The following is a 23,259-nucleotide window of genomic DNA, read 5'->3' as shown; positions in this document are numbered from 1 at the left end:
AGCCATTACTTGACTCTGGGTCGTGGCAGTCTGTTCTTTCAAGGCACTCCCTAATTCTTTTACTGCCTGCACCAGCATAGCTTGTGCGCCTACCGGGACATGAGACATTCACTCTAAAGCTTCCTCTATTGTCCATGTACCTGGCAGTGTAACCAACACTGCTCATGTTGCCTGATTGGAATTTTGCAATGCACACTGCTTTAGCAAAGCCCCTCGCATGTACTCTGGAACTCCCGCTTGCTCAATGGCTCCTGCCACTTTATCAATAAACAAACCAAATGGCTCTTCCCAACCCTGCTTAATACCCATGTAAGTTGGAATACCACCCAGAGCTTTCACCCTATTTAAGGCAGCTCTGGCTAATCGTATTGCCTCGCGCAGCTTGTCTGGACCTAACAATGCCTGAGCCTCTAGGTGTGAGAAATTTCCCAGTCCCATAAATGCCTGCAATGTCACACCATATAATGGATCTCCTGGTTGGTGTTGAACATTAACACTCTCCTGACAAAACCCTTGCCAGTGAGCAGAGAATAACAGGCTTTGATGTTGTGCAAGGATCAATCTCATGATACTTCGAATATCTGCTGGCAATAAAATTTGAGTTCCCCATAGATAATCTAGCATCTGTCGAGTTGGTTCCCCATGTACACCAAATTCACTAACTGTAGAACGTAATTGTGTTAGCCACTTCCAATCTAAAGCATTAACAGTCGCTTGTGTATTCTCTCCTACATAATTGTATACCACGGGACAGGCTACCTCAAGCAATGCGTCTGCTGACTCATGATCCCCAGCCATGAACGCTTCCCTAGTCAGGTGATTCCACACTTCCCGCCTCTCCTTAGCTATTACAGATGCAAATTCTGATTTTTCTCCCGAAATAGATTCTGTGCCAACCCTCTCCTTTCCTGAGGCATTCGATAGTTCTGTGGACACGAGCGGAGCCGATGACGTTATGGCTGGCAACTCTGGTGCCCTTATTAGGATAGTGTTAGTTGGGGAGGGAGAGGGAGGGGGGGGGGAAGGGGGGGGGGAAAGGGGAGGGGGGGGGGGAGGGGGGGGAAAGGGGGAGGGGTACGACAGGGTTTCAGGTCTTGCTGCCCCTTCATTCCCCAGGGCGTCAGTCGCCCGTTTTGCCGCCTTTTGTTCGGCATAATACTGCTGTAAAGCATTAATCACCACCTTCCATTGTTTTGCTAATTTTTTTGGCTGTTTTATCCTCCTCTAACACCGCCTCCCATAATAAATCACCAAACTTCCTCCACTCCCCCACTTCATGAACTGTATGCGGATTTACAAAGCAACCTTTAGCCTCCCCGTATGCTAGGAGCCCTGAGAGCTCTTTACAGGGGTCAATTCCCTTAACCTGACGCTTTTCTAAAAAGCAAGTAAATAAATCATATGCCGCTTGCCTTTCCATCACCTCAATTAGTCAGCGGCGCTGTTGCAGCCTTGCAAGGTCTCGGCGGCGGCGCGTACCGGCCAGGACTCTCCTGTGAGGTCGCCTGGGACTCTCAGCCAGGACTCTCCTATGAGGTAGCCTGAAATCCGGAGCATCTTTTGTTTGGATGCTCTGTGAGTCTTCCTCGCTGCTAGGAACTGAACCCAGTAAGTTGTTACCCGTGGTGCGTAGAATGTGCCCGCATTCTCCACCATTTGTGGTAACAAGGAGAACCTGGCACTCAATATGAGTGATCAACAAGTCTCGTTTCTTGATTACCAAAGATTCTCTTTTATACATGTCTTAATAATCCTCACACATAGTGCAAAAGCGAGCTCATCATTGGTGCTTGAAGCTGAATGCCAATCCCTCCCACCTTATGCCTGTTCCTCATTCCTTTAGATATTGCTTCTGTTTCTTTGTATCCACCATGTTCTGTGTCCTTGACATGTTAACAATTCAGACAAGCTGGGTTCTGTAATTCTCAAACTCGTGATCAGCGAGCTGTACCATGTTTACGTGCCCTTTGTCACGTAGCCATTCCTCCAGCAGCTCATCCCCCAACCTGTAACGGTGCATGCAATTATTCCTCCCCAGGTGCAAGACTCTACACTTGCTTCTGTTAAACCTCATCCATTTTTTCTATGTCCAGCTCTCCAGCCTGTCCAGGTCTTGCTGAATGGCAGCACGGCGTTCAGCCAATCCTCCCAACTTCGTGTCATCAGCAAACTTGAAGAAGGTGGCCATTATCCCCTCATCAAGGTCATTGATGAAGATGTTGAACAAGACCAGACCCTGCACCTACCCCTGAGGAACACCGCTAGTTACAGGTCTCCAGCCAGACTCTGCACCGCCAATGACAACCCTCTGTGCTCTGCCAGTCAGCCAGTTCTCAACCCACCTCACTGTCCACTCGTCTATCCCACACTTCCTCAGCTTTGTTATAAGGATGTCGTGGGGGACAGTATCAAATGCCTTGCTGAAATCAAGGTAGACTACATCCACTGCTCTCCCCTCATCCACCCAGCCAGAGACAACATCATAGAAGGCTACCAGGTTGGTCAAGCACGACCTCCCCCTGGTGAACCCATGCTGACTACTCTTGATAACCTCCTTTTCTTCCAATTGTCTGGAGATGGCATCCAGCACCAGCTGTTCCATCACCTTTCTAGGGACAGAGGTGAGGCTGACTGGCCTGTAATTGCGTGGATCTTCCTTCTTGCCCTTTTTGAAGACCGGAGTGACACTGGCTATCCTCCAGTCTTCAGGCACCTCCCCCGTCCTCCAAGACCTCTCAAAGATGACCAAAGCTCTCGGACCACCTCTTCCCTGACTGAAGGGAGGTCTTCCATTCCCCAACCCTGTCACTAACCTCCAGGGTCTCAGATTCCCGAGGGGGAGCTTTTTCACTGAAGACAGAAGCAAAGAAGGCATTCAGTATCTCCGCCTTCTCAGCATCCCCCGTTACCAGAACACCCCCGTCACTTAGCAGGGGAGCCACATTCTCCCTAGTCTTCCTTTTACTGTTAACATACTTAAAAAAGCCTTTTTTTATTATCCTTTATCCCCTTCACCAGATTTAATTCAAGGCGGGCTTTAGCCTTCCTCGTTGCATCCCTGAAGGCTCTGACAACATTCCTGTATTCTTCCCATGTAGTCAGACCCTTTTTCCACATTTCATGGACCTTCTTCTTTCCTTTGAGTTTGCGCACGAGCTCCTTGCTCATCCACACAGGTCTCCTGCCACCCTTTCCCGATTTCTTCTTCACAGGATCCTGAGCTTGGAAGAAGAGCTGCTTAAATGCCAACCAGCTCTCACAGGCCCCCTTGCCTTCCAACACCCTAGCCCATGAGACAGCTCCAAGTAGGCCCCGAAAGAGATCGAAGTTGGCTCTCCTGAAGTCCAGGATAGCAATCCTACTTTTTGCTTTACTTCTTCCACTCAGGATCTTGAACACCACCATCTCGTGGTCACTACAACCCAAGCTGTCCCTAGTCTTTACTTCCCTGACAAGCCCTTCTCTATTAGTGACAATAAGGTCCAGCAGTACCCCTCCCCATGCCGGTTCCTCAACCACCTGCATCAGAAAGTTGTCTTCAACACACTGCAAGAACCGTCTGGACCGTGACTGCCTGGCCACATTGCTTTTCCAGCAAATATCTGGATGATTGAAGTCCCCCATAAGCACCAGCCCCTGCGAACGTGACGCTACATCCAACTGCTTGTGGAAGGTCTCATCAACATCCTCATTCTGATCAGGGGGCCTGTAGTACACACCCACAACAGTGTCACCCCTACCAGCCTGCCCCTTGATTCTCACCCACAAGCTCTCCACTGCTACACCACTCTCCCCCAGGTGGAGTTCAATACATTCTAGCTGCTCTCTCACATAAAGAGCAACTTCACCACCCCGGCTCGCTGGCCGATCTTTCCTAAAAAGCACATAGCCCTCCATGACAACATTCCAGTCATGCGAGCTGTTCCACCACATCTCTGTGATCGCAATTAGATCGTAGCCGTGCAACCGCATGCAGATCTCCAACTCTTCCTGTTTATTTCCCATGTTGCGCGCATTAGTGTATAGACACTTCAGGGAGGCAGCATTCCCCTGCCACACTCCATCCCTTCGAACTCCACCCTCATCACCCATCAAGTTCTCTTTTGAACCTCGAACTACCCGCACAGCCTCAGCAGCCCTCATTTTGTCCCCTTCCCCCATCTTACCTAGTTTAAAGACCTTTCAATGAGGCCTGCCAGCTCCTGGGCTAGGATCCTTTTACCCCTTGCTGACAGGTGAACTTCATCTGCAGCCGTCATGCCAGGAGCCAAGTAAATTGCACCATGGTCAAAAAAACCAAAGTTCTTCTGCCTGCACCAGCCTCTAAGCCATTTATTGATGAGGAGGGATTTTTTGATCCTCTCAGTGTCATTGCCCACCACTGAAGGGATAGAAGAGAAGACCACCTGCACTCCTGCACCATCTAGTACCCTCCTCAGACCTTGAAGTCATTCTTGATAGCCCTTAGGCTTCTCTTGGCAGCATCATCACTGCCAAACTGAACTACCAATAAGGGGTAGTATTCAGATGGGCGAATAAGCCCAGGAAGCTTTCCAGAGATGTCGCTGTCCTGTGCCCTAGGGAGGCAGCACGCTTCCCTCCGGGTGGGGTCAGGTCGACATATCAGGCCCTCGACCTGTAGTAATGTCCAGGGATTACAGTGGAATAGAGGAAAGTGGCGTTTTGGTTGGTATTGTGGACTGGGGTTTAAAGAGGAATATGCATGTGCTCACACTAACATTCTACCTATAAGGTGTGGACTTTGGGGAACAATAAAGAATCAATGAAATTGAATATGGGGGAACATGGGGAAAGGAAGTTCCCAAGTAAATTCCACTTCAGATACTGCTGGGGAGCCTGGGGGCCCCATGAACAAGACAACTTTAATAAAAAATTGTAATCAATGGTGTTTGGAAGGTGATGACCATTTAGCAGTTCATCTTGTTTGTGCCAAGGCAGGAGACGAGACGCTGGAAGCGACCAGCTTTCATCTGCAGAGACCTGGGAAACTGGATATCCCAGTGTTAGCATGGGAAGCCTTAGCAGGGGAGGAGCTGAGAGCAGGGCTGTAGGACCCAGAGATCTCCTCAGGAGGAGCTGAAGGGGGGGAGCTGGAAAGGCCCAGGACAGAAAAGCAGTGCAGTAAGAGGCACTGGACTTGGTAACAGATGCAGTAACAGTTAAGGGTGGAGAAGATTAAGCTAAGGAAGGAATTGCAGCCAAGTGTGGAATTGGTAGTAACTGGAGCAACTTATTGGGTGTGAAATACTTCTCTAACTCCAGTAAGTGATGAATTTGTAACCGTAGGGGAAGCCACTGGCAGAAGTGAGGAGTTTTACTTTCTTAAGCCTTTACAACTTAGTATAGGTAAACAGGTAGGGATACACAAATGTTTGTAGGTGCCAAATTCACCAAAGCCTTTCCTAGGGCAAGATTTACTAGAACAAGTGGAAGCCACAATCTTTTGGTTTTCTCTGTCCATGTCTGCTGAACTTGTTCACATCTCCCAAGGTCTTTTGCTAATCAGAGTGAGAATGTCTGTATTTTGTCCTGGGGAATTACAGATGAAAGGAAGCAAAATACAGGACCTGGATAACCTAATCGAGGGGGCTTGGAGAGTATTCACAAAACAGAGGACACAGGGGTGCAGACTTTGGTCCCAGACAGTAAGAGTTAAAACTGAGGGTAAACCAAGGTATTCAAGATAAGACCAAATCATGATAGAGGACTTAGGAGAGCATGCGGGAGAAGGAGGGTGGATTAGGGTTCTGTCACGGAGCTGACCAGATTAATCTATGTCGGTGACAGGGGCGACAGGCCTCTGCCCTCCCCCCCCCCCCACCCCAGTCCCACAAAAATGGGAAGGAAGGAAGGGAGGAAAAGAACAGCGGCAACAATCTATGGAGGAAAACTTATTTTACTATAATATTGGAATACAAAATAACACAATATATACAATTTAATTGAAATTGAGATTAATAAATCAGACAAGATGAGAGAGAGAGAGAGAGTTCCCGGAACCGAGTCAAACCTGAAAAGCTTGGAACAGCTAGGAAAGCACCTCCAGCACCCACTGCAAGGCAGCAAGAGAGCGCCCCCCCCCACCCGGAAGGGCCAGATCCCGTGACTTCTGTAATGTACGGGGATAGGTACTTGGAATTGGGGCAGTGACATTTTAATGCCCCGTACACTACATGATGTTTTGATGTGGAATACTGAAACCCAAAAACAAAAAAACATAGAACCATGACAATCCATTGTATCGTTCAATTTTACCAGAGGCTGGAGCATGATAGGGAATAAAGTAAATCCACTCAATGCCATGATCTTTGGCCCAAGTATTTACAAGAGAATTTTTGAAATGAGTCCTGTTATCTGACTCAATCCTTTCTGGGGTGCCATGTCGCCACAGGACTTGTTTCTCGAGACCCAGTATGGTGTTTCGGGCAGTAGCATGGGGTACTGCATATGTTTCGAGCCACCCAGTGGTTGCCTCCACCATAGTAAGCACATAATGCTTGCCATTGCGAGATCGTGGCAAGGTGATATAATCAACCTGCCATGCCTCCCCATATTTGTACTTCTGCCATCGCCCTTCCTCCCACAGAGGTTTCATCCTCTTGGCTTGTTTGATGATGGCACATGTTTCACAGTTATGAATAACCTGTGCAATGGCATCCATAGTTAAGTCCACCCTCGGTCTCTAGCCCATTTGTATGTTGCATCTCTCCCTTGATGACCTGAGGTCTCATGGGCCCACCGAGCCAGAAATAATTCACCCTTGTTCTGCCAGTCCAGGTCTATTTGAGCCACCTCAATTCTGGCAGCTCGGTCTACCTGATGGTTATTTTGCTGTTCTTCAGTAGCCCGACTCTTGGGCACATGAGCATCTACATGGCGCACCTTTACAACTATAGTCTTTGTTCGGGCAGCAATGTCTTTCCACAGTTCAGCAGCCCAAATAGGTTTACCCCTTCTTTGCCAGTTATTTTGCTCCCACTGCTGTAACCACCCCCATAAGGCATTCGCTCCCATCCACGAGTCGGTGTAAAGATAGAGCATTGGCCACCTCTCCCGTTCAGCAACATCTCAGGCCAGTTGGACAGCCTTTACCTCTGCACATTGCCTTGATTCTCCTTTCCCTTCAGTGGCCTCTGCAACTTGTCATGTGGGGTTCCACACAGCAGATTTCCATCTGCGATGCTTTCCCACAATACGACATGATCCATCTGTGAACAGGGCATATTTCTTTTCATTCTCTGGTAGTTCATTGTATGGTGGGGCTTCTTTAGCACGTGATACTTCTTCTCCTGGTGGTGTTCCAAACTTTTTACCTTCAGGCCAGTCCATGATGACCTCTAGGATTCCTGGATGGCTGAGGTTCCCCATCCGTGCTCGTTGTGTAATCAGTGCAATCCACTTACTCCAAGTGGCATCAGTAGCATGATGGGTGGAAGGAACCTTTCCTTTAAACATCCAGTTCAGCACTGGCAGTCGAGGTGCCCGAAGGAGCTGTGTTTCAGTACCGACTACTTCGGAAGCAGCCCGAACTCCCTCATATGCAGCTAAGATCTCCTTCTCAGTTGGAATGTAGCGCTCTTCAGACCCTCTGTACGCCCGACTCCAGAATCCCAGGGGTTGGCCTCGGGTCTCTCCTGAGGCTCTTTGCCACAAACTCCAAGTGGGACCGTTCTCTCCAGCAGCGGTATAGAGGATGTTTTTGCCAGTCCTTACCAGTGAGGCTTATCTCAGCCTCCAACACAGTCAATTCCTGAGAGCCCCCGGTCACTCCAGAAATATGGATTGATTCTGTCCCTTCATGACTCGAGGGCATCAGAGTGCACTTTGCACCAGTGTCCACCAGTGCCTTATATTTCAGTGGTTCTGATGTGCCAGGCCATCGAATCCACACAGTCCAATATACTCTATTATCCCTTTCTCCCCCCTGACTGAGGGCAGGGCCCCTCTATTCATTACCTGTGGTAACTGGAGCAACTGCACTGGTGGTTGATCTGCTTTGTAATTCTTTCACCCGGGCTCGTAGTACAGGAGTAGGTTGACCGTGCCACTTCCCCATGTCTTCTCCATGGTCACATAGGTAATACGATAAGGCAATTCGCGGTGTATTACCCCTTACTTGAGCCGGAGAGCGTTTGCTTCTAACAGCTGAGATCTTTGATGGTGCACGTGAGAAGGAAGGTTCATTGTCTTTAGTTAGGTGGGCTCGCATCATCTCCTTCATCTCCTTGATCTCCTTCATTAGACTCTTTTGATTATCCTGATCTTCATCAAGCGTCACTGCTACTGCTACAGGTTTGTCACGGTTAATCAGTTGAGACACTTGCTCCGTCATCATTCTTGATATAGCAGAAACGGGAGCATGAATTGGGGACAGCAATTGTTTGTAGTTTTGGAGCGTAACAATTCATAAACTAAGGGCATTCTCTGTTGTTTGTGAAATTAGCCATTCCTTCTGGGATGTAGTTGTTTGTGAAATTAGCCATTCCTTCTGGGATGTAGATGTCAAAGTTCAAATCATACCACATTGCAAGTAGGTAAAATATAGGTGTCTCCATCAGTGCCCTTAGGTAGTTATATACGGATACAATTCCAAAACACACAAGTGTGAGATGGATTATTGGCCAGTAGGTTGTGAGTAACACCATTGCTTTTAATCCTTTACCCAGCACCCCCACAATAACGAGTGGGTTCATCACTCGTGCTTGCTAAAAAAAGGGTTAATGAATTGAAGCTAACAAGAGGAGGGAAAAAAAAAAGAAAAAAAAAGGCACTACTCAGACTAAGTAGTGCTGAAAGTTTACAAATATCCCAGAACACTGGCAGTACGCCTAATCTTTCAAGGTCAGGCTTTCTAGCCCAGGAACCTGAACTACTGATAATGCTCCTTAACGAAGCTCTCTAAGAGCAGAGAGAAAAAGGGATTCGTTCTAAAAGCTAAAAAGCAATCGCCCCACGTTGGGCGCCAAAAATCTGTCACGGAGTTGACCAGATCAATCTATGTCCGTGACAGGGGCGACAGGCCTCTGCCCTCCCCCCCCCCACCCCAGTCCCACAAAAATGGGAAGGAAGGAAGGGAGGAAAAAAAGCAGCGGCAACAATCTATGGAGGAAAACTTATTTTACTATAATATTGGAATACAAAATAACACAATATATACAATTTAACTGAAATTGAGATTAATAAATCAGACAAGATAACAGAGAGAGAGTTCCCGGGACCGATTCAAACCTGAAAAGCTTGGAACGGCTAGGAAAACACCCTCCAGCACCCACTGCCAGGCAGCAAGAGAGTGCCCCCCCCACCCAGAAGGGCCAGATCCCGTGACTTCTGTAATGTACAGGGATAGGTACTTGGAAATGGGGCAGTGACACTTTAATGCCCCGTACACTACATGATGTTTTGATGTGGAATACTGAAATCCAAAAACAAAAAAACAAAAACAAAAACATAGAACCATGACACTTGCCAAGGTCAAATCAAAAACCTTCAAGCTCAAAAGGGATCACTTGCAAGGCAAGCATGCACAGGAGAACACTCTGATATCTCTGCGCTGTGGGGATGAGCTGCTTGTGCACCATGTGGGTTTGTACTGCCTTCTGCTCCCACCACCTCCAGAAATTTGGAGAACAAGCTCAGCTTTTTGTAGTTTTATTGGAGGCAAACAAGGTTTGGTGTCACACAGCTGCTCTGTGCAACACGGTTAGGAAGGATGATAGGGTTGTGTGAAAGAAATGTCTTCTCCAGAAGCAATCAGTGGGCTGGAGGAGAAACCAAAACCAAATCCTGATTGCACCTTTCCCTCTCCTCATTCCACGTGCTGACATTTATTTTAACAACAAAATACAAGACCGTAGTGAAGAAAGCTTCAGAACAACTCAGATACTTTATTGACCCCCATCCCTTTCCTCTACAGATGATTCTCAGAAAACCTCCAAGAGCCACGTTACTGCTCTCCTGACCCTTCTCTCAGATTCATCAGAGCACTCACAAATTACTGGGAGTAACACATGCACACAGACACACAGAACATCCCTACAAAGATGCTTCTCCTTAGGAAATGGTATCAAAATGCTGCTGTCAGGAAGAGCAAAAAAAAACTGGGCATGCTTTACCCAACTGCTTTGGGTAGCAAGAAAGACCATTTGAAGCTCCTGGGTTAAGTCCCTTCTGCAGAGGGTGCCAGTGATGCCATCTCCTTTGCAAAATCGTCCTGTGTGGGGAGAAGAATTGGGGTCTCCCTCATCCTTGGGCTTAACAGCATCCTCATTGTCTCTCCGCTGGGGGTTTTCTCATGAGAAAGGAGTTGCCAGCCCAGAGAGAAACTTCCTGCACCAGGAACACTTGCAGGGCCAATTTATCACATGGACTGGACAATGTTTAATGACGACTGAGCTCTGGATGAAGCTCTTCCTGCAGTGCAGGCATTTCTAGGGTCTCTGCACTGAGTGGATCCACTGGCAAAAGCTCTGCCCACACATGGGACATTTGTAGCACTTCTTCCACGAGTGCCATCTCCTGTGAGTGAGGAGCTCTGCACTCTGCACAAAGCCCTTCTCACACTCGAGGCATTTCTAAGGCTTCCTGCCACGTGAACTCACTGGTGCAGGCTCTGGACAGACCTCTTCCTGCAGTCACGGCACTCACTGGGACTCTCCTCTTGGGTTGGTTCTCTGGCGTCTACTGAGGGTTGAGCTCCAGATGAAGCTCTCCCACACTGCCTGCAGACAGGATTTCTTCCTTCCTGGTGACATATCAGCCCAGCTGAGGTTTCCTTTGTGTCCTCACCTGCTGCCCCACAGCACAGGAGTTTCTGCAGGGGAGGTAAGAGGTGACTCTCCTTGCACACAGGCACGACAGAAACATGCCACCTGGCAGAGGGTTTTCAGTGACACATCCCACTCTGGATTCTCCTTTGTATGGCCACGCAACACAGCAACTGCAGCTGGAGGAGAGCAATATGCATAATTCTTGTGCAAAGAAGGACAAAGAGGATTTAGTTTGGCCGCAGAGCTCTTCCTCTACTGAAGAGATTTGTAAGATTCATCACCACACAAAGCCACAGGTGGTCATCATGCTGAGGCTCTGGCTGAAGTTCTTCCAACGCTCTGCAGGCTCTGTATCTTGTGTGACTGTGCTGGTAGGTAATGAGGTTGGAACTGCTTTTGAAGGTTCCCGTATCTTGATATGCTTCTGCAGCCTGCATACAATGTGGATGTGCTTGTGGGTGTCGAGATTAGACCTTCTTTTGAAGCTCTTCTCACACATAGCACATTTATAGGGTCTCTCTCCAGTGTGGATGCGCTGGTGGCGTTTTAGTTCACAACTGCTTCGGAAGCTCTTCCCACACTCGGGACACTTGTAGGGTCTTTCTCCCGTGTGGATGCGCTGGTGCAGTTTCAAATCAGAACCTTGCTCCAGGCCTCCTTGGACATCCCTTCTGATTTCTTCCACACAGACACCACCGCACCACCTTTCGGCCACACCACTTTCCTGCAGGTCCTCCAGTTTATCTGTAATCCCAGTTCCTGCTGGATGACAGGAAATCCAGAAATAGCACACAGTGCCCAAAATAAAACACAGACAGACATGGCTCTTCCAGACCCAACCTCCTCCTTCCCTCCACCACCTCACCTGGGCTGAGGTCTCCTGGCACGGCCTCAGGGCTACGCACATCTGGGATCCAGGGCTCTTCCCCTCCTTCAAGTAGGGAGATCAGCACGGGTTTGGTAGCTGGAAGTGGAGCTTCAGAGAGAGAAACAGGGGAGATGAGAACAATTCCCTCATTCTGGCACAGTGCCTGTTCAACAGCTCCACTCTGTGTCCCCTACCCAGGGAGAAATCACAGTTTGGTTTCTGGGCCCACAGCTTCCTTCGGAGCAAAGAGTCCTTATACAACTCTGAAAACTCCAAAGGGATTTTTTCTTTAACATTAACTTGAGAACAGTTTGTTTATTTTCTGACAATATATCAATGACCAAGGCATCAAAATGTTTACGGCAATTGAATGCAAAATCCTACATCGTAAAGGAATAACCAGGTTATTCATCTGTTAGCTTGAGCCATTGGCACCATTTAATGCAGCAACAGAAGGCCTGGTTTTCTCCCTCCTGGCTGATGCCTGCTTGCCAGCACTGACTCTGGGGCGTTTATGAGTCTGCTGTGCATTCTAATCCCACCTGAAATTCACGCTTCTCAGTATTTCCTTTGTTGCTGTTGCTGTTATCAATATGTAACTGCACGGCAATTATTCTATGCCCAGCCTGCAGAGGCTCATTCTGCACAGCCAAAGGTGCCCTAACGAGGAGGAAAGGCAGCAAAGCCCTCACCCAGCGAGGCCACGCACTGGTACGTCTCCAGCATCACGTCCCGGTACAGCGCTCGCTGCGCAGGGTCCAGCAGCGCCCACTCCTCCCTGCTGAAATACACGGCCACCTCCACAAAGCTCACGGGCTCCTGCAAGCAAAGAGGCTCCTTGCTGGGAACAGCCAAGGCCCAGGGAAGCAGCTCAAACAGGACACAAACTCCCGTCCCAGCCGCTTCTCTGGCCCCAGCACACACACGCTGGTTGAGGCCACCTCCCTCTCCCCTGCATTCACATCCCTCGCCCCTCGGCCTCTCCTGCCTGCTTCCCCCAGCCCCTACCTGAGATGGATGTGCTGTGGCCATCTGCTGCTCTCCTGCAGCTGAGATGATCACGGCGGGAAGGCAGAATTTGAACTGGAGCCTGCAGGGACAAGAGAAATGTCAGGGGAGCTGTGAGGGAACACAGCAGTCCCTGTCCCAGCCCAGCCCTCCACAGCCCATCTGCAGGGCACTGCCTGGGGGATGGCACAGCAGGCCTTGCACAGGAACACAAGCAGCAACAGCACTGGTAACGCTCTGCCTACAGATGATTACAAATCACAAAGCTGACTCCAACTGGGTGGCACAAAGAACTGATACCCGATTCAACAGCTGAGGGTACATGGACTGTGTGCCTAAAGACAATGCATAGCAAGGAGGCAGTCATCTTACCCCTAAACAGGGAGCAGCCCAACTGCCCCTTGAGCTCTCCTGCACAGCAAGGGCTGCACGACAGGATCTCCCTACAATCAGGGATGGCTCAAGGTCACACCTCTACAGAGATCCCTATCGGCTTGATATCAAGACAGCTTGCTAACACAGATCTTCTGTAAGAGACCCATTGTTAGTTTGGAGCTTTGTGAGCTTCTCTAAGGTGATGTGTTACAGTGAAGATCCCAAGGTATTCAGGAAATGATAGAATGGCAGGAGTTAAAGCAACGGCAGGGCAGCAACGTGGGGATGTGTGACCACAAGGATGTGCGAATGTCCCCAGCAAAGGAAGCAAAGAGAGCCAGCAGAAAGCGATGCTTTATTAGCGTAACAAAACGCAGCACACATCGCTCCTCCCTTCCTCCCCCCCCTCCTCTCTTCCTTCCCCCCTCCTCCCTTCTTCCCCCCCCTCCCCCGGGTGCAGATGTGCCATGAGAACGAGCTGTGAAACTGCCCAAGGCCTGGCAGCCGGCTCGGGGCGTGCTCGCTGTGGGAATTGCTGCCTGCACCTGAGGCTGTGCCGAAGCGGCCAGAGCCTGGCTGGAAGCCGTCCGGGCAGCACGGCAGTGGCAGGAGGAGCAGCGAGGCCGTGCTGCGGCCAGCTCCGGGCTGAGGGCACTCGGCATCCTCTGCTCTCCGCGACACCCAGGAGTCCGGTTGCCTGCACCAGAGGCGGGAGCAGCCTGCTCCGCACCCAAGGTAGGAGCCCTTCGCGGCTCGTGCAGAGGAGCGCACGCTTCCTGCCCCCTGCCAGCAGCGGCGGGAGGGGAGCGGGGAGTGGGGAGCAGCACCGGACAGGGCGGAACTGGCACTGCTGTAGCCCAGGCGGGAGCCCGGTCCCGGCTCCAGCTCCTGCCCAGCACAGCGGGTTTGCTGGGCCAGACGGGTGCAATGAGGGGAGCAGCGGTTCCCAGGCGTGTTGCAGCCCGGCTTGGGCTCCGAGGGGCACAGGAAGGGGCTGGAGCTGGGACAGCGAGGAAGTGAGCAGAGCAGCTCAGCGTGTCCTGCTGCCCGGTAGTCTCTCTGTAACACAGCCCAGCTGGGACTGCATTTTTCTCTCTGGGGCACGGGAGACACGAGATGACCTCGTTTTGCAGCTCTGCACGCATGGATTGATTGATGGAAGCTTTCAACTCCCAGATGCCTCCTTTTGACTGTCTAAATGTGCAGCCTCCAAGGGGGGAATTTTCACTCCCCTCCCCCTTCCCGGCAGCCCGCAGTTTCCCTTCGGGGCCCCAGCTGGCAACATCTGCCCCTAGCGGCCCTTCTAGCGTTATGTTTTGTGCGCTTAGCGCTGGGCTGATGGCTCACCTGAGGTTGTGCAAACCCCTCCCAAGGCTTTTGTTCAGGTTGTCCCGGCAGCTGCCGATCCCTTCAGCGCAGTTTTGGGCCCTGAGCACGTCCAGCATCTGCGCCAGCCCCGGCACTGGGCTGTGCAATAGAAGATGAAAGGCTGAGGGCCTGTGGGCTGACTGTAGCACACGTTGAGAACGCGCCCGAGCAGCACATCAGTAAAGTGCAGCCCAGGCTGCCTCGTGCAAAGGGCGCACGGTGCTGAAAACCGTGCCCTGAAGTGAGCGCGGTGCGCGTGCGATGCTGAATGGGAAGAGGCGCCCCTTGGTGGGGGAGGAGAGAGATGCAGCCGCCGAGGCATTGGTGCAATGGTGGAACTGGGCTTGTTTAACGAGGAGAAGGGAAGACTCCGGGGAGACCATACTGTGGCCTTCCAGTACGTGAAAGAAAAGCATGAACTAGTAGGGGAACGGCTTTTTACGAGCGTGTATTTTGATGGGACAAGGGGGAATGTTTTAAATTGAGACAAAGGAGATTTAGGTTAGATATTCAGAAGAAGTTTTGCAGTCAGAGAGTGGTGACACACTGCAAGATGTTGCCAGGGAGGTCATGGATGTCCTATCCCCAGATGCATTCGAGGCCAGGCTGGATGTGGCTGAGGGCAGCCTGGTATGGTAGATGGTGACCCTGCGCATAGCAGGAGGGTTGACACTAGATGGTCATTGAGGACCTTTTCAACCCAGGCCATTCTATGATTTTGTGAATACCTTGAGATCTTCACTGTAACACATCACCTTAGAGAAGCTCACAAAGCTCCAAACTAACCCTGGGTCTCTTACAGAAGATCTGTGTCAGCAAAGTGGCTTGATATCAAGCTGATAGGGATCTCTGTAGAGGTGTGACCTTGAGCCATCCCTGATTGTAGGGAGATCCTGTCGTGCAGCCCTTGCTGTGCAGGAGAGCTCAAGGGGCAGTTGGGCTGCTCCCTGTTTAGGGGTAAGATGACTGCCTCCTTGCTATGCATTGTCTTTAGGCACACAGTCCATGTACCCTCAGCTGTTGAATCGGGTATCAGTTCTTTGTGCCACCCAGTTGGAGTCAGCTTTGTGATTTGTAATCATCTGTAGGCAGAGCGTTACCAGTGCTGTTGCTGCTTGTGTTCCTGTGCAAGGCCTGCTGTGCCATCCCCCAGGCAGTGCCCTGCAGATGGGCTGTGGAGGGCTGGGCTGGGACAGGGACTGCTGCGTTCCCTCACAGCTCCCCTGCCATTTCTCTTGTCCCTGCAGGCTCCGGTGTAACTTCTGCCTTCCCGCCGTGATCATCTCAGCTGCAGGAGAGCAGCAGATGGCCACAGCACATCCATCTCAGGTAGGGGCTGGGGGAAGCAGGCAGGAGAGGCCGAGGGGCGAGGGATGTGAATGCAGGGGAAGAGGGAGGTGGCCTCAGGCAGCGTGTGTGTGCTAGGGCCAGAGAAGCGGCTGGGACGGGAGTTTGTGTCCTGTTTGAGCTGCTTCCCTGGGCCTTGGCTGTTCCCAGCAAGGAGCCTCTTTGCTTGCAGGAGCCCGTGAGCTTTGCGGAGGTGGCCGTGTATTTCAGCAGGGAGGAGTGGGCGCTGCTGGACCCTGCGCAGCGAGCGCTGTACCGGGACGTGATGCTGGAGACGTACCAGTGTGTGGCCTTCCTGGGTGAGGGCTTTGCTGCCTTTCCTCCTCGTTAGGGCACCTTTGGCTGTGCAGAATGAGCCTCTGCAGGCTGGGCATAGAATAATTGCCGTGCAGTTACATATTGATAACAGCAACAGCAACAAAGGAAATACTGAGAAGCGTGAATTTCAGGTGGGATTAGAATGCACAGCAGACTCATAAACGCCCCAGAGTCAGTGCTGGCAAGCAGGCATCAGCCAGGAGGGAGAAAACCAGGCCTTCTGTTGCTGCATTAAATGGTGCCAATGGCTCAAGCTAACAGATGAATAACCTGGTTATTCCTTTACGATGTAGGATTTTGCATTCAATTGCCGTAAACATTTTGATGCCTTGGTCATTGATATATTGTCAGAAAATAAACAAACTGTTCTCAAGTTAATGTTAAAGAAAAAATCCCTTTGGAGTTTTCAGAGTTGTATAAGGACTCTTTGCTCCGAAGGAAGCTGTGGGCCCAGAAACCAAACTGTGATTTCTCCCTGGGTAGGGGACACAGAGTGGAGCTGTTGAACAGGCACTGTGCCAGAATGAGGGAATTGTTCTCATCTCCCCTGTTTCTCTCTCTGAAGCTCCACTTCCAGCTACCAAACCCGTGCTGATCTCCCTACTTGAAGGAGGGGAAGAGCCCTGGATCCCAGATGTGCGTAGCCCTGAGGCCGTGCCAGGAGACCTCAGCCCAGGTGAGGTGGTGGAGGGAAGGAGGAGGTTGGGTCTGGAAGAGCCATGTCTGTCTGTGTTTTATTTTGGGCACTGTGTGCTATTTCTGGATTTCCTGTCATCCAGCAGGAACTGGGATTACAGATATACTGGAGGACCTGCAGGAAAGTGGTGTGGCCGAAAGGCGGTGGGGTGTGGAAGAAATCAGAAGGGATGTCCAAGGAGGCCTAGAGCAAGGTCAGGGTGAGCACATCATGAAGCCACTGGGAAAGTTTCTGGGAAAGGCAGGAAGGAGCCCGTTGGGCTTCAACGTAGGTCAAAAGGAGCCTGAAGAACCCAGGAGCAAGGATGTGTGCCAGAAGAAAAAGCAGAATCCACGCACTGAGTGTGGAAATAGCTTTGAAAAAGATTCCAGTGTCGTTAACCACCAGTGCATACACTCAGCAATGAGCCCAAACAAGTGCTCTGATTGTGGAAAGAGCTTCAGATGGAGATCCCTCCTCACTGTCCACCAGCGTGTCCATACAGGAGAGAGACCCTACAAGTGCTCTGAGTGTAGAAAGAGCTTCAAGAGCTGTTCTGCATTGAAGCTGCACAAGCACATCCACACAGGACAGCAACCATTTCAGTGTCCTGAGTGCGAGAAGGGCTTCTCAAACCGTTCAGATTTAATGAAGCACCAGCGCATCCATACAGGTGAAAAACCCTACAAGTGCTCTGAGTGTGGGAAGAGCTTCAAGAGCTGTTCTGGATTGAGGCTGCACAGGCACATACACACAGGACAGCCACCATTTCAGTGTCCTGAGTGTGGGAAGGGCTTCTCAAGCCCTTCAGATTTAATGAAGCACCAGCACATCCATACAGGTGAAAAACCCTACAAGTGCTCTGAGTGTTGGAAGAGCTTCATATGCCGTTCTAGTTTAAACAGGCACCAGCGCATCCACACAGGGGAGAGACCTTACAAATGTCCTGAGTGTGAGAAGAGCTTCAGAAGCAGTTCTAATTTGAAGTTGCACCAGCGCATCCATGCAGGTGAAAAACCCTACAAGTGCTCTGAGTGTGAGAAGAGCTTCAGAAGCAGTTCTAATTTGAAGTTGCACCATCGCATCCATGCAGGTGAAAAACCCTACAAGTGCTCTGAGTGTGGGAAGAGCTTCAATAGGTTTTTTGAATTGAAGGTGCACCAGCGCATACACACAGGAGAGAAACCATTTCAGTGTCCTGAGTGTGGGAAGAGCTTCAGAAACCGTTCTGATTTAAACAGGCACCAGCGTAAACCACACAGGGAAGAAACCTTACAAATGTCCTGAGTGTGGGAAGAGCTTCACAGTCAGTTCTGATTTAAAGAAGCACCAGCGTGTCCACACACCTGAAAGACCGTACAAGTGCTCTGAGTGTGGGAAGAGCTTCAAGAGGTATTGTGAATTGAAGCTGCACAAGCTCATGCACACAGGAGAGAAACCATTTCAGTGTCCTGAGTGTGGGAACGGCTTCAGAAACCATTCTGATTTAAAGAAGCACCAGTGCATCCACACAGGGGAGAGACCCTACAAGTGCTCTGAGTGTTAGAAGAGCTTCAGAAGCAGTTCTGAATTGAAGTCGCGCCACTGCATCCAAACAAGTGGAAAACCCCACAAGTACTCTGAGTGTGGGAAGAGCTTCATGAAGTGTTCTCACCTAATTTGCTACCAGCGCATTCACACAGGAGAGTGACCCTAAAAATGTACCGAGTGTGGGAAGTGCTTCAAAAGCAGTTCTGAGTTGAAGCACCACAAGAGCAATCACAGAAAGACCTTTTCAGTGTCCTGAGTTTTAAAAGAAGAGCTTTAAAGGAAGGTCTAATCTCAACACCCACAGGCACAACCAGAGCGCATGCAGGCTGTAGAAGAATCACAAGATACGGGGAACCTTCAAAAGCAGTTCCAGCCTCATTACCTACCAACACAGCCACACAAGATACAGAGCCTTCAGAGCATTGGAAGAACTTCAGCCACAGCCACAGCATGATGACCACCTGTGGCTTTGTGTGGTGATGAACCTTACAAATCTCTTCAGTAGAGGAAGAGCTCTGTGGCCAAACTAAATCCTCTTTCTCCTTCGTTGCATGAGTATTATGCATATTGCTGCCCTTCAGTTGCTGTGCTGAGTGGCCATGCAAAGGAGAATCCAGAGTGGGATATGTCACAGCCACTGGAAACGCTCTGCCAGGTGGCACGTTTTTGCCAGGGCTGTGTGCATGAGAGTCACCTCTTACCTCCCCTGCAGAAACTCCTGTTCTATGGGGCAGCAGGTGAGGACACAAAGGAAACCTCAGCTGGGCTGATATGTCACCAGGAAGGAAGAAATCCTGTCTGCAGGCAGTGTGGGAAGAGCTTCATCTGGAGCTCAACCCTCAGTAGACGCCAGAGAACCAACCCAAGAGGAGAGTCCCAGTGAGTGCCTTGACTGTAGGAAGAGGTCTGTCCACAGCTGGCAGCTCATCACATACCAGTGGATCCAATGAGGAGCCCGCAAGAAGAGCTTTGGCTACAGCTCGAACCTGCTGAGGTACCACAGTGGCTGCACTTGGGTGGAGTCCAATCCATGCCTGCAGCAGTGAGTTCACGTGGCAGGAAGCCTTAGAAATGCCTCGAGTGTGAGAAGGGCTTTGTGCATGGTGCAGAGCTCCTCACACACAGGAGATGGCACTCGTGGAAGAAGTGCTACAAATGTCCCATGTGTGGGAAGACCTTTTACCGGGGCACTTTCACTGATGAGCTTTTCACTCTGGCAGAGACCCTAGAAATGCCTGCACTGTAGGAAGAGCTTCATCCAGAGCTCAATCCTCATTAAACATTGTCCAGTCCATGTGATAAATTGGCCCTGCATGTGTCTCTGGTGCAGGAAATTTCTCTCTGGGCTGGCACCTCCTTTCCCATGGGGAAACCCCCTACAGAGAGACCTTAAGAATTTTGGTGAGCCCAAGGATGAGGGAGGCCCAGATGCTTTTCCCCACACAGGAGGAGTTTGCAAAGGAACTGGCATCACTGGCACCCCCTGCAGAGTGAATTTAACCCACGAGCTTCAGATGGCCTCTCCTTGCTACCCAAATCCTGCTTTCCTCTTCTGCTCTTCCTGCCAACAGCTTTTTGATGCCGTTTACTTAGGAGAGGCATCTGTGTGGGGATGTTCTGTGTGTCTGTGTGCATGTGTTGCTCTCAGTAATCTGTGAGTGCTCTGATGAATCTGAGAGAAGGGTCAGGAGAGCAGTAACGTGGCTCTTGGAGGTTTTCTGAGAATCATCTGTAGAGGAAAGGGGAGGGGATGAATAAAGCAGCTGAGTTGTTCTGGAGCTCTCTTCTCTGTCTTGTTTGTTGTTCTTAAAATAAATGTCAGCACGTGGAATGAGGAGAGGGAAAGGTGTAAGCACCTTTGGTGATTTTTGTTGGTTTTGGTGCCTCCTCCAGTCCTCTGCTTGTCTTGTGAGTTCTACCAGTAGTTGCATCCACCCCACAGAAAGTTCTGCCCTCCGTGTCATAGGTCACCTCTGCACTCATGGAATCAACACAGGCACAGACAGAGCTCCCAAGGGAACAACCAGCCCCCCAGGTGCCCATGTGCAAGGCTGTTAGGTGTTACTGGTTTTTTGCATTGGCATCCAAAGTTGGAGGCCCTGTGTGCTGCAGCATCATCAGCATGAGTGAGAGGTGGTGGGAACGGTCCTGTGACGGGTGTGCTGTGTGTGATGGATGGCTCTGGGCTCTGCAGGCTGGAGATGCAGGGCAGGTGAGATGGGATGGGGCTGCTGTGTGTACGGGTGGACTGGATGGAATGGAGCTTAGAGTTAGTAATGACATGGTTGAAAGCCTCTGGGTATGGATTAAGGGTCAAGGAGAACTAAAGAGGACGTCACTGTGGGAGTCTACTATAAGCCATTCAGCCTGGACAGTCATACCAATTAATTCTTTAAAGGAGTATCTCAAGATCAGCCTCTCTTGTCCTAATGGGTCACTGGATTCCCAGCAATTTAGGGGTTGTAGCACACAGCCAATGAGCTGCGTGGTTTTCATGGCCAACTGATGTGATTATATGTGACTGTTGAAGTCATGTGGGAGATACTCACACATCCACCCAGGAGCAGGAGAGAAGGGTGAGGAGAGCAGTAACATGGCTCTTGGAGGTTTTCTGAGAATCATCTGTAGTGGAAAGGGGAAGGGATGAGTAAAGTAGCTGAGTTGTTCTGGAGCTTTCTTCACTGTCTTGTTTGTTGTTCTTAAAATAGATGTCAGCACGTGGAATGAGGAGAGGGAAAGGTGCAATCAGGATTTGGTTTTGGTGCCTTCTCCAGCCCACTGCTTGCTTTTGGGAAGGCATTTCCCAACCTGGAGGGAGAAAAACAGGCTTTCTATTGGTGTCTATTGGCCTGTTGTTTACAAGTCTTGTGTCTTTTCCTTCTTTTCCTTTCTGCTGTCACACTCGCCACCCGAAAGTCAGTATACCCATTTTTGCCAGTCAGGAAACTGCCTGTTTGCAGGGCAGTATCTGTGTGCCTGCTTATCTTTGCAGGTATAATCACGGAATCACAGAACTGTAGGGGTTGGAAAGGACCTCTAGAGATCAGCAAGTCCAACCCCCCTGCCAAAGCAGGTTCCCTAAACCAGGTCACACAGGTAGGCGTCCAGGCGAGTCTCCAGAGGATACTCCACAACTCCCCTGGGCAGCCTGTTCCAGTGCTCCATCACCTCACCTAAAGAAATTCTTGCGCACATTCGTGTAGAACTTCCTATGCTGCAGCTTATGTCCGTTTCCCCTTGTCGTGTCTCCACTCACCACTGAAAAGAGACTGGCCTCACCACTGTGCTCCCCTCAGATATTTATACTCCTAGATTAGATCCCCACTCAGTCATCTTTTCTCAAGGCTAAATAGACCCAATTTACTCAGCCTTTCTTCATAGGGAAGATGCTCCAGGCCCTTCACCATCTTTGTGGCCCTCCACTGGACTCTTTCCAAGAGATCACTGTCTTTTTTGTTCTGGGGAGCCCAGAACTGGATGCAGTACTCCAGATGAGGCCTTTCCAGGGCAGAGTAGAGGGGGAGGATCACCTCCCTCGACCTGCTGGCCATGCTCTTTTTAATGCACCCCAGAGTGCCATTGGCCCTCTTGGCCAGGAGGGCACACTGCTGGGTCATGGCCAACCTGTCATCCACCAGGACACCCAGGTCCCTCTCTGCAGAGCTCCTCTCTAGCAGCTCATCCCCCAACCTGTACTGGTGCATGCAATTATTCCTCCCTATGTGTAAGACTCTCCAGTTGCTTTTGTTGAACCTCATCCGGTTTCTTACTGCCCAGCTCTCCAGCCTGTCCAGGTCTTGCTGAATGGCAGCACAGCCTTCAGGCGTGTCAATAAACAGACTTTCTGATATGAAAGCCTGAACGGGATCAACAAAGCTAATGCTCATTCTGTCCATTGAGGAAAGGCTGATGGAACACGAGGATGCTGCTCACAATCCTACTCATCGCCAAAGCTGCAGTACAACAGTCTCAGTGATGCATCAACATGGACAGCTTCTCTCCCATTTTGCCAGTCATCCCTATCCCAAGGGCAGGAAAATGAATACAGGGCAGAAAGTACCATGTTGGGTCGTCCTTGAAAAGTCCCTTCTGCTAGGTCCCAAGCATGCAGTGCAGCTGTGAGCCCCCAGCCCCATGCAGCACCTCTAGCAGCAGAAGGCCCCTGTGCTGCTGGGGGGCTCCTTCCTTCCCCCCACACATCTCCCTGCAGCTCCCTGGCTCTGCTGGACAGCCCTTTACACTTCCATGGGGACGGGATCCATCTGAATCAGTTGATGCCTATCTTATCCTCAGGTTGTAGTCCTGGGTCCTGGAGGGGTGTCAGCTCCCTCCCATGCCTCCCACACACCCACCCAGACCAGCACTGACCACACATTTGGCCACAAGCAACTGGCCCCCTGCATCCCTCCTCTTCCACAGGCTTCTTTCTCCTCCATCTGCATTAATTCCCATCTTTGTCTGGTGCAGTCACTATCCCCTTATCAGCTCTCACTGACTACATTTCCCTCTTGCATCCCCACAATACTAACCCCCTGCTGGCTGTTCCTCCCTCTCCCTGACAGAGCTGCCATCTGTGTCACAGGGGTTGAGCCATGCTCACTGGCATCTCTGTGTCTGCTGTAATAAAAAATATCCTTAAATGTGACAACTCCTTTTTTGGACAGTGCTCCTGGAAAACTTTGTCTACAACACTGAGACCTCCCTGATAAACAGTTCAAGTCCTGAAGACTTGAGTGAAATGGCTTGTTAGATCTTTCTGCACTGTAATGAGCCCCACAGCTTATGTGGTGTCCATGAACTTCAGGTACTGAGAGAAGACTGCAGCAACCAAATGATGAAGGTGCAGTCAAAAAGCTGTCCAGAAATGTTGGAGAGTGTTGGAGTGTTAACTGGTCCCTGTGGAGCCATTACCAACAAAGCCTCCCCACATCCATGTTAGAGCAGATAATTGGAGGTTGTGATTCCCGGCAGGCAAAGGCCCT

The 23,259-nt window shown here is 50.4% G+C and overlaps 4 protein-coding genes and 1 pseudogene across 6 annotated transcripts in view; 3 read left to right on the top strand and 2 right to left on the bottom strand.

Moving 5' to 3' along the window:
* Window positions 1-20,869, top strand: part of LOC125686097 (zinc finger protein 345-like) — a 56,041-nt gene extending 35,172 nt beyond the window's left edge. Inside the window, 3 exon segments of the mRNA XM_048929745.1 lie at window positions 16,637-16,747; window positions 16,851-17,998; window positions 18,000-20,869. Coding sequence (XP_048785702.1) covers window positions 16,637-16,747; window positions 16,851-17,998; window positions 18,000-18,293 — 1,553 coding nt within the window. The 3' untranslated portion in view covers window positions 18,294-20,869.
* The window catches only part of LOC125686094 (zinc finger protein 501-like), a 474,399-nt gene that overhangs the window by 256,852 nt on the left and 194,288 nt on the right, over window positions 1-23,259 (bottom strand). For all 3 annotated transcript variants that reach the window (XM_048929728.1, XM_048929729.1, XM_048929730.1), the window contains exon 3: window positions 12,348-12,474. In XM_048929728.1, the coding sequence (XP_048785685.1) occupies window positions 12,348-12,474 (127 nt within the window). The remainder of the gene's footprint in view (window positions 1-12,347; window positions 12,475-23,259) is intronic.
* The window catches only part of LOC125686103 (zinc finger protein 239-like), a 208,912-nt gene that overhangs the window by 46,292 nt on the left and 139,361 nt on the right, over window positions 1-23,259 (bottom strand). The window lies entirely within an intron of this gene.
* Window positions 1-23,259, top strand: part of LOC125686096 (zinc finger protein 383-like) — a 119,350-nt pseudogene that overhangs the window by 53,761 nt on the left and 42,330 nt on the right.
* The window catches only part of LOC125686101 (zinc finger protein 664-like), a 186,064-nt gene continuing 176,280 nt past the window's right edge, over window positions 13,476-23,259 (top strand). The window contains exons 1-2 of the mRNA XM_048929750.1: window positions 13,476-13,773; window positions 15,654-15,735. Coding sequence (XP_048785707.1) covers window positions 15,712-15,735 — 24 coding nt within the window. The 5' untranslated portion in view covers window positions 13,476-13,773; window positions 15,654-15,711. The remainder of the gene's footprint in view (window positions 13,774-15,653; window positions 15,736-23,259) is intronic.

Source organism: Lagopus muta, chromosome 31, assembly GCF_023343835.1.
Source record: "Lagopus muta isolate bLagMut1 chromosome 31, bLagMut1 primary, whole genome shotgun sequence".
NCBI lineage: Eukaryota > Metazoa > Chordata > Aves > Galliformes > Phasianidae > Lagopus > Lagopus muta.
Note: the sequence above shows the minus strand (reverse complement) of the source record. Positions and strands in the feature narration are given on the sequence as shown.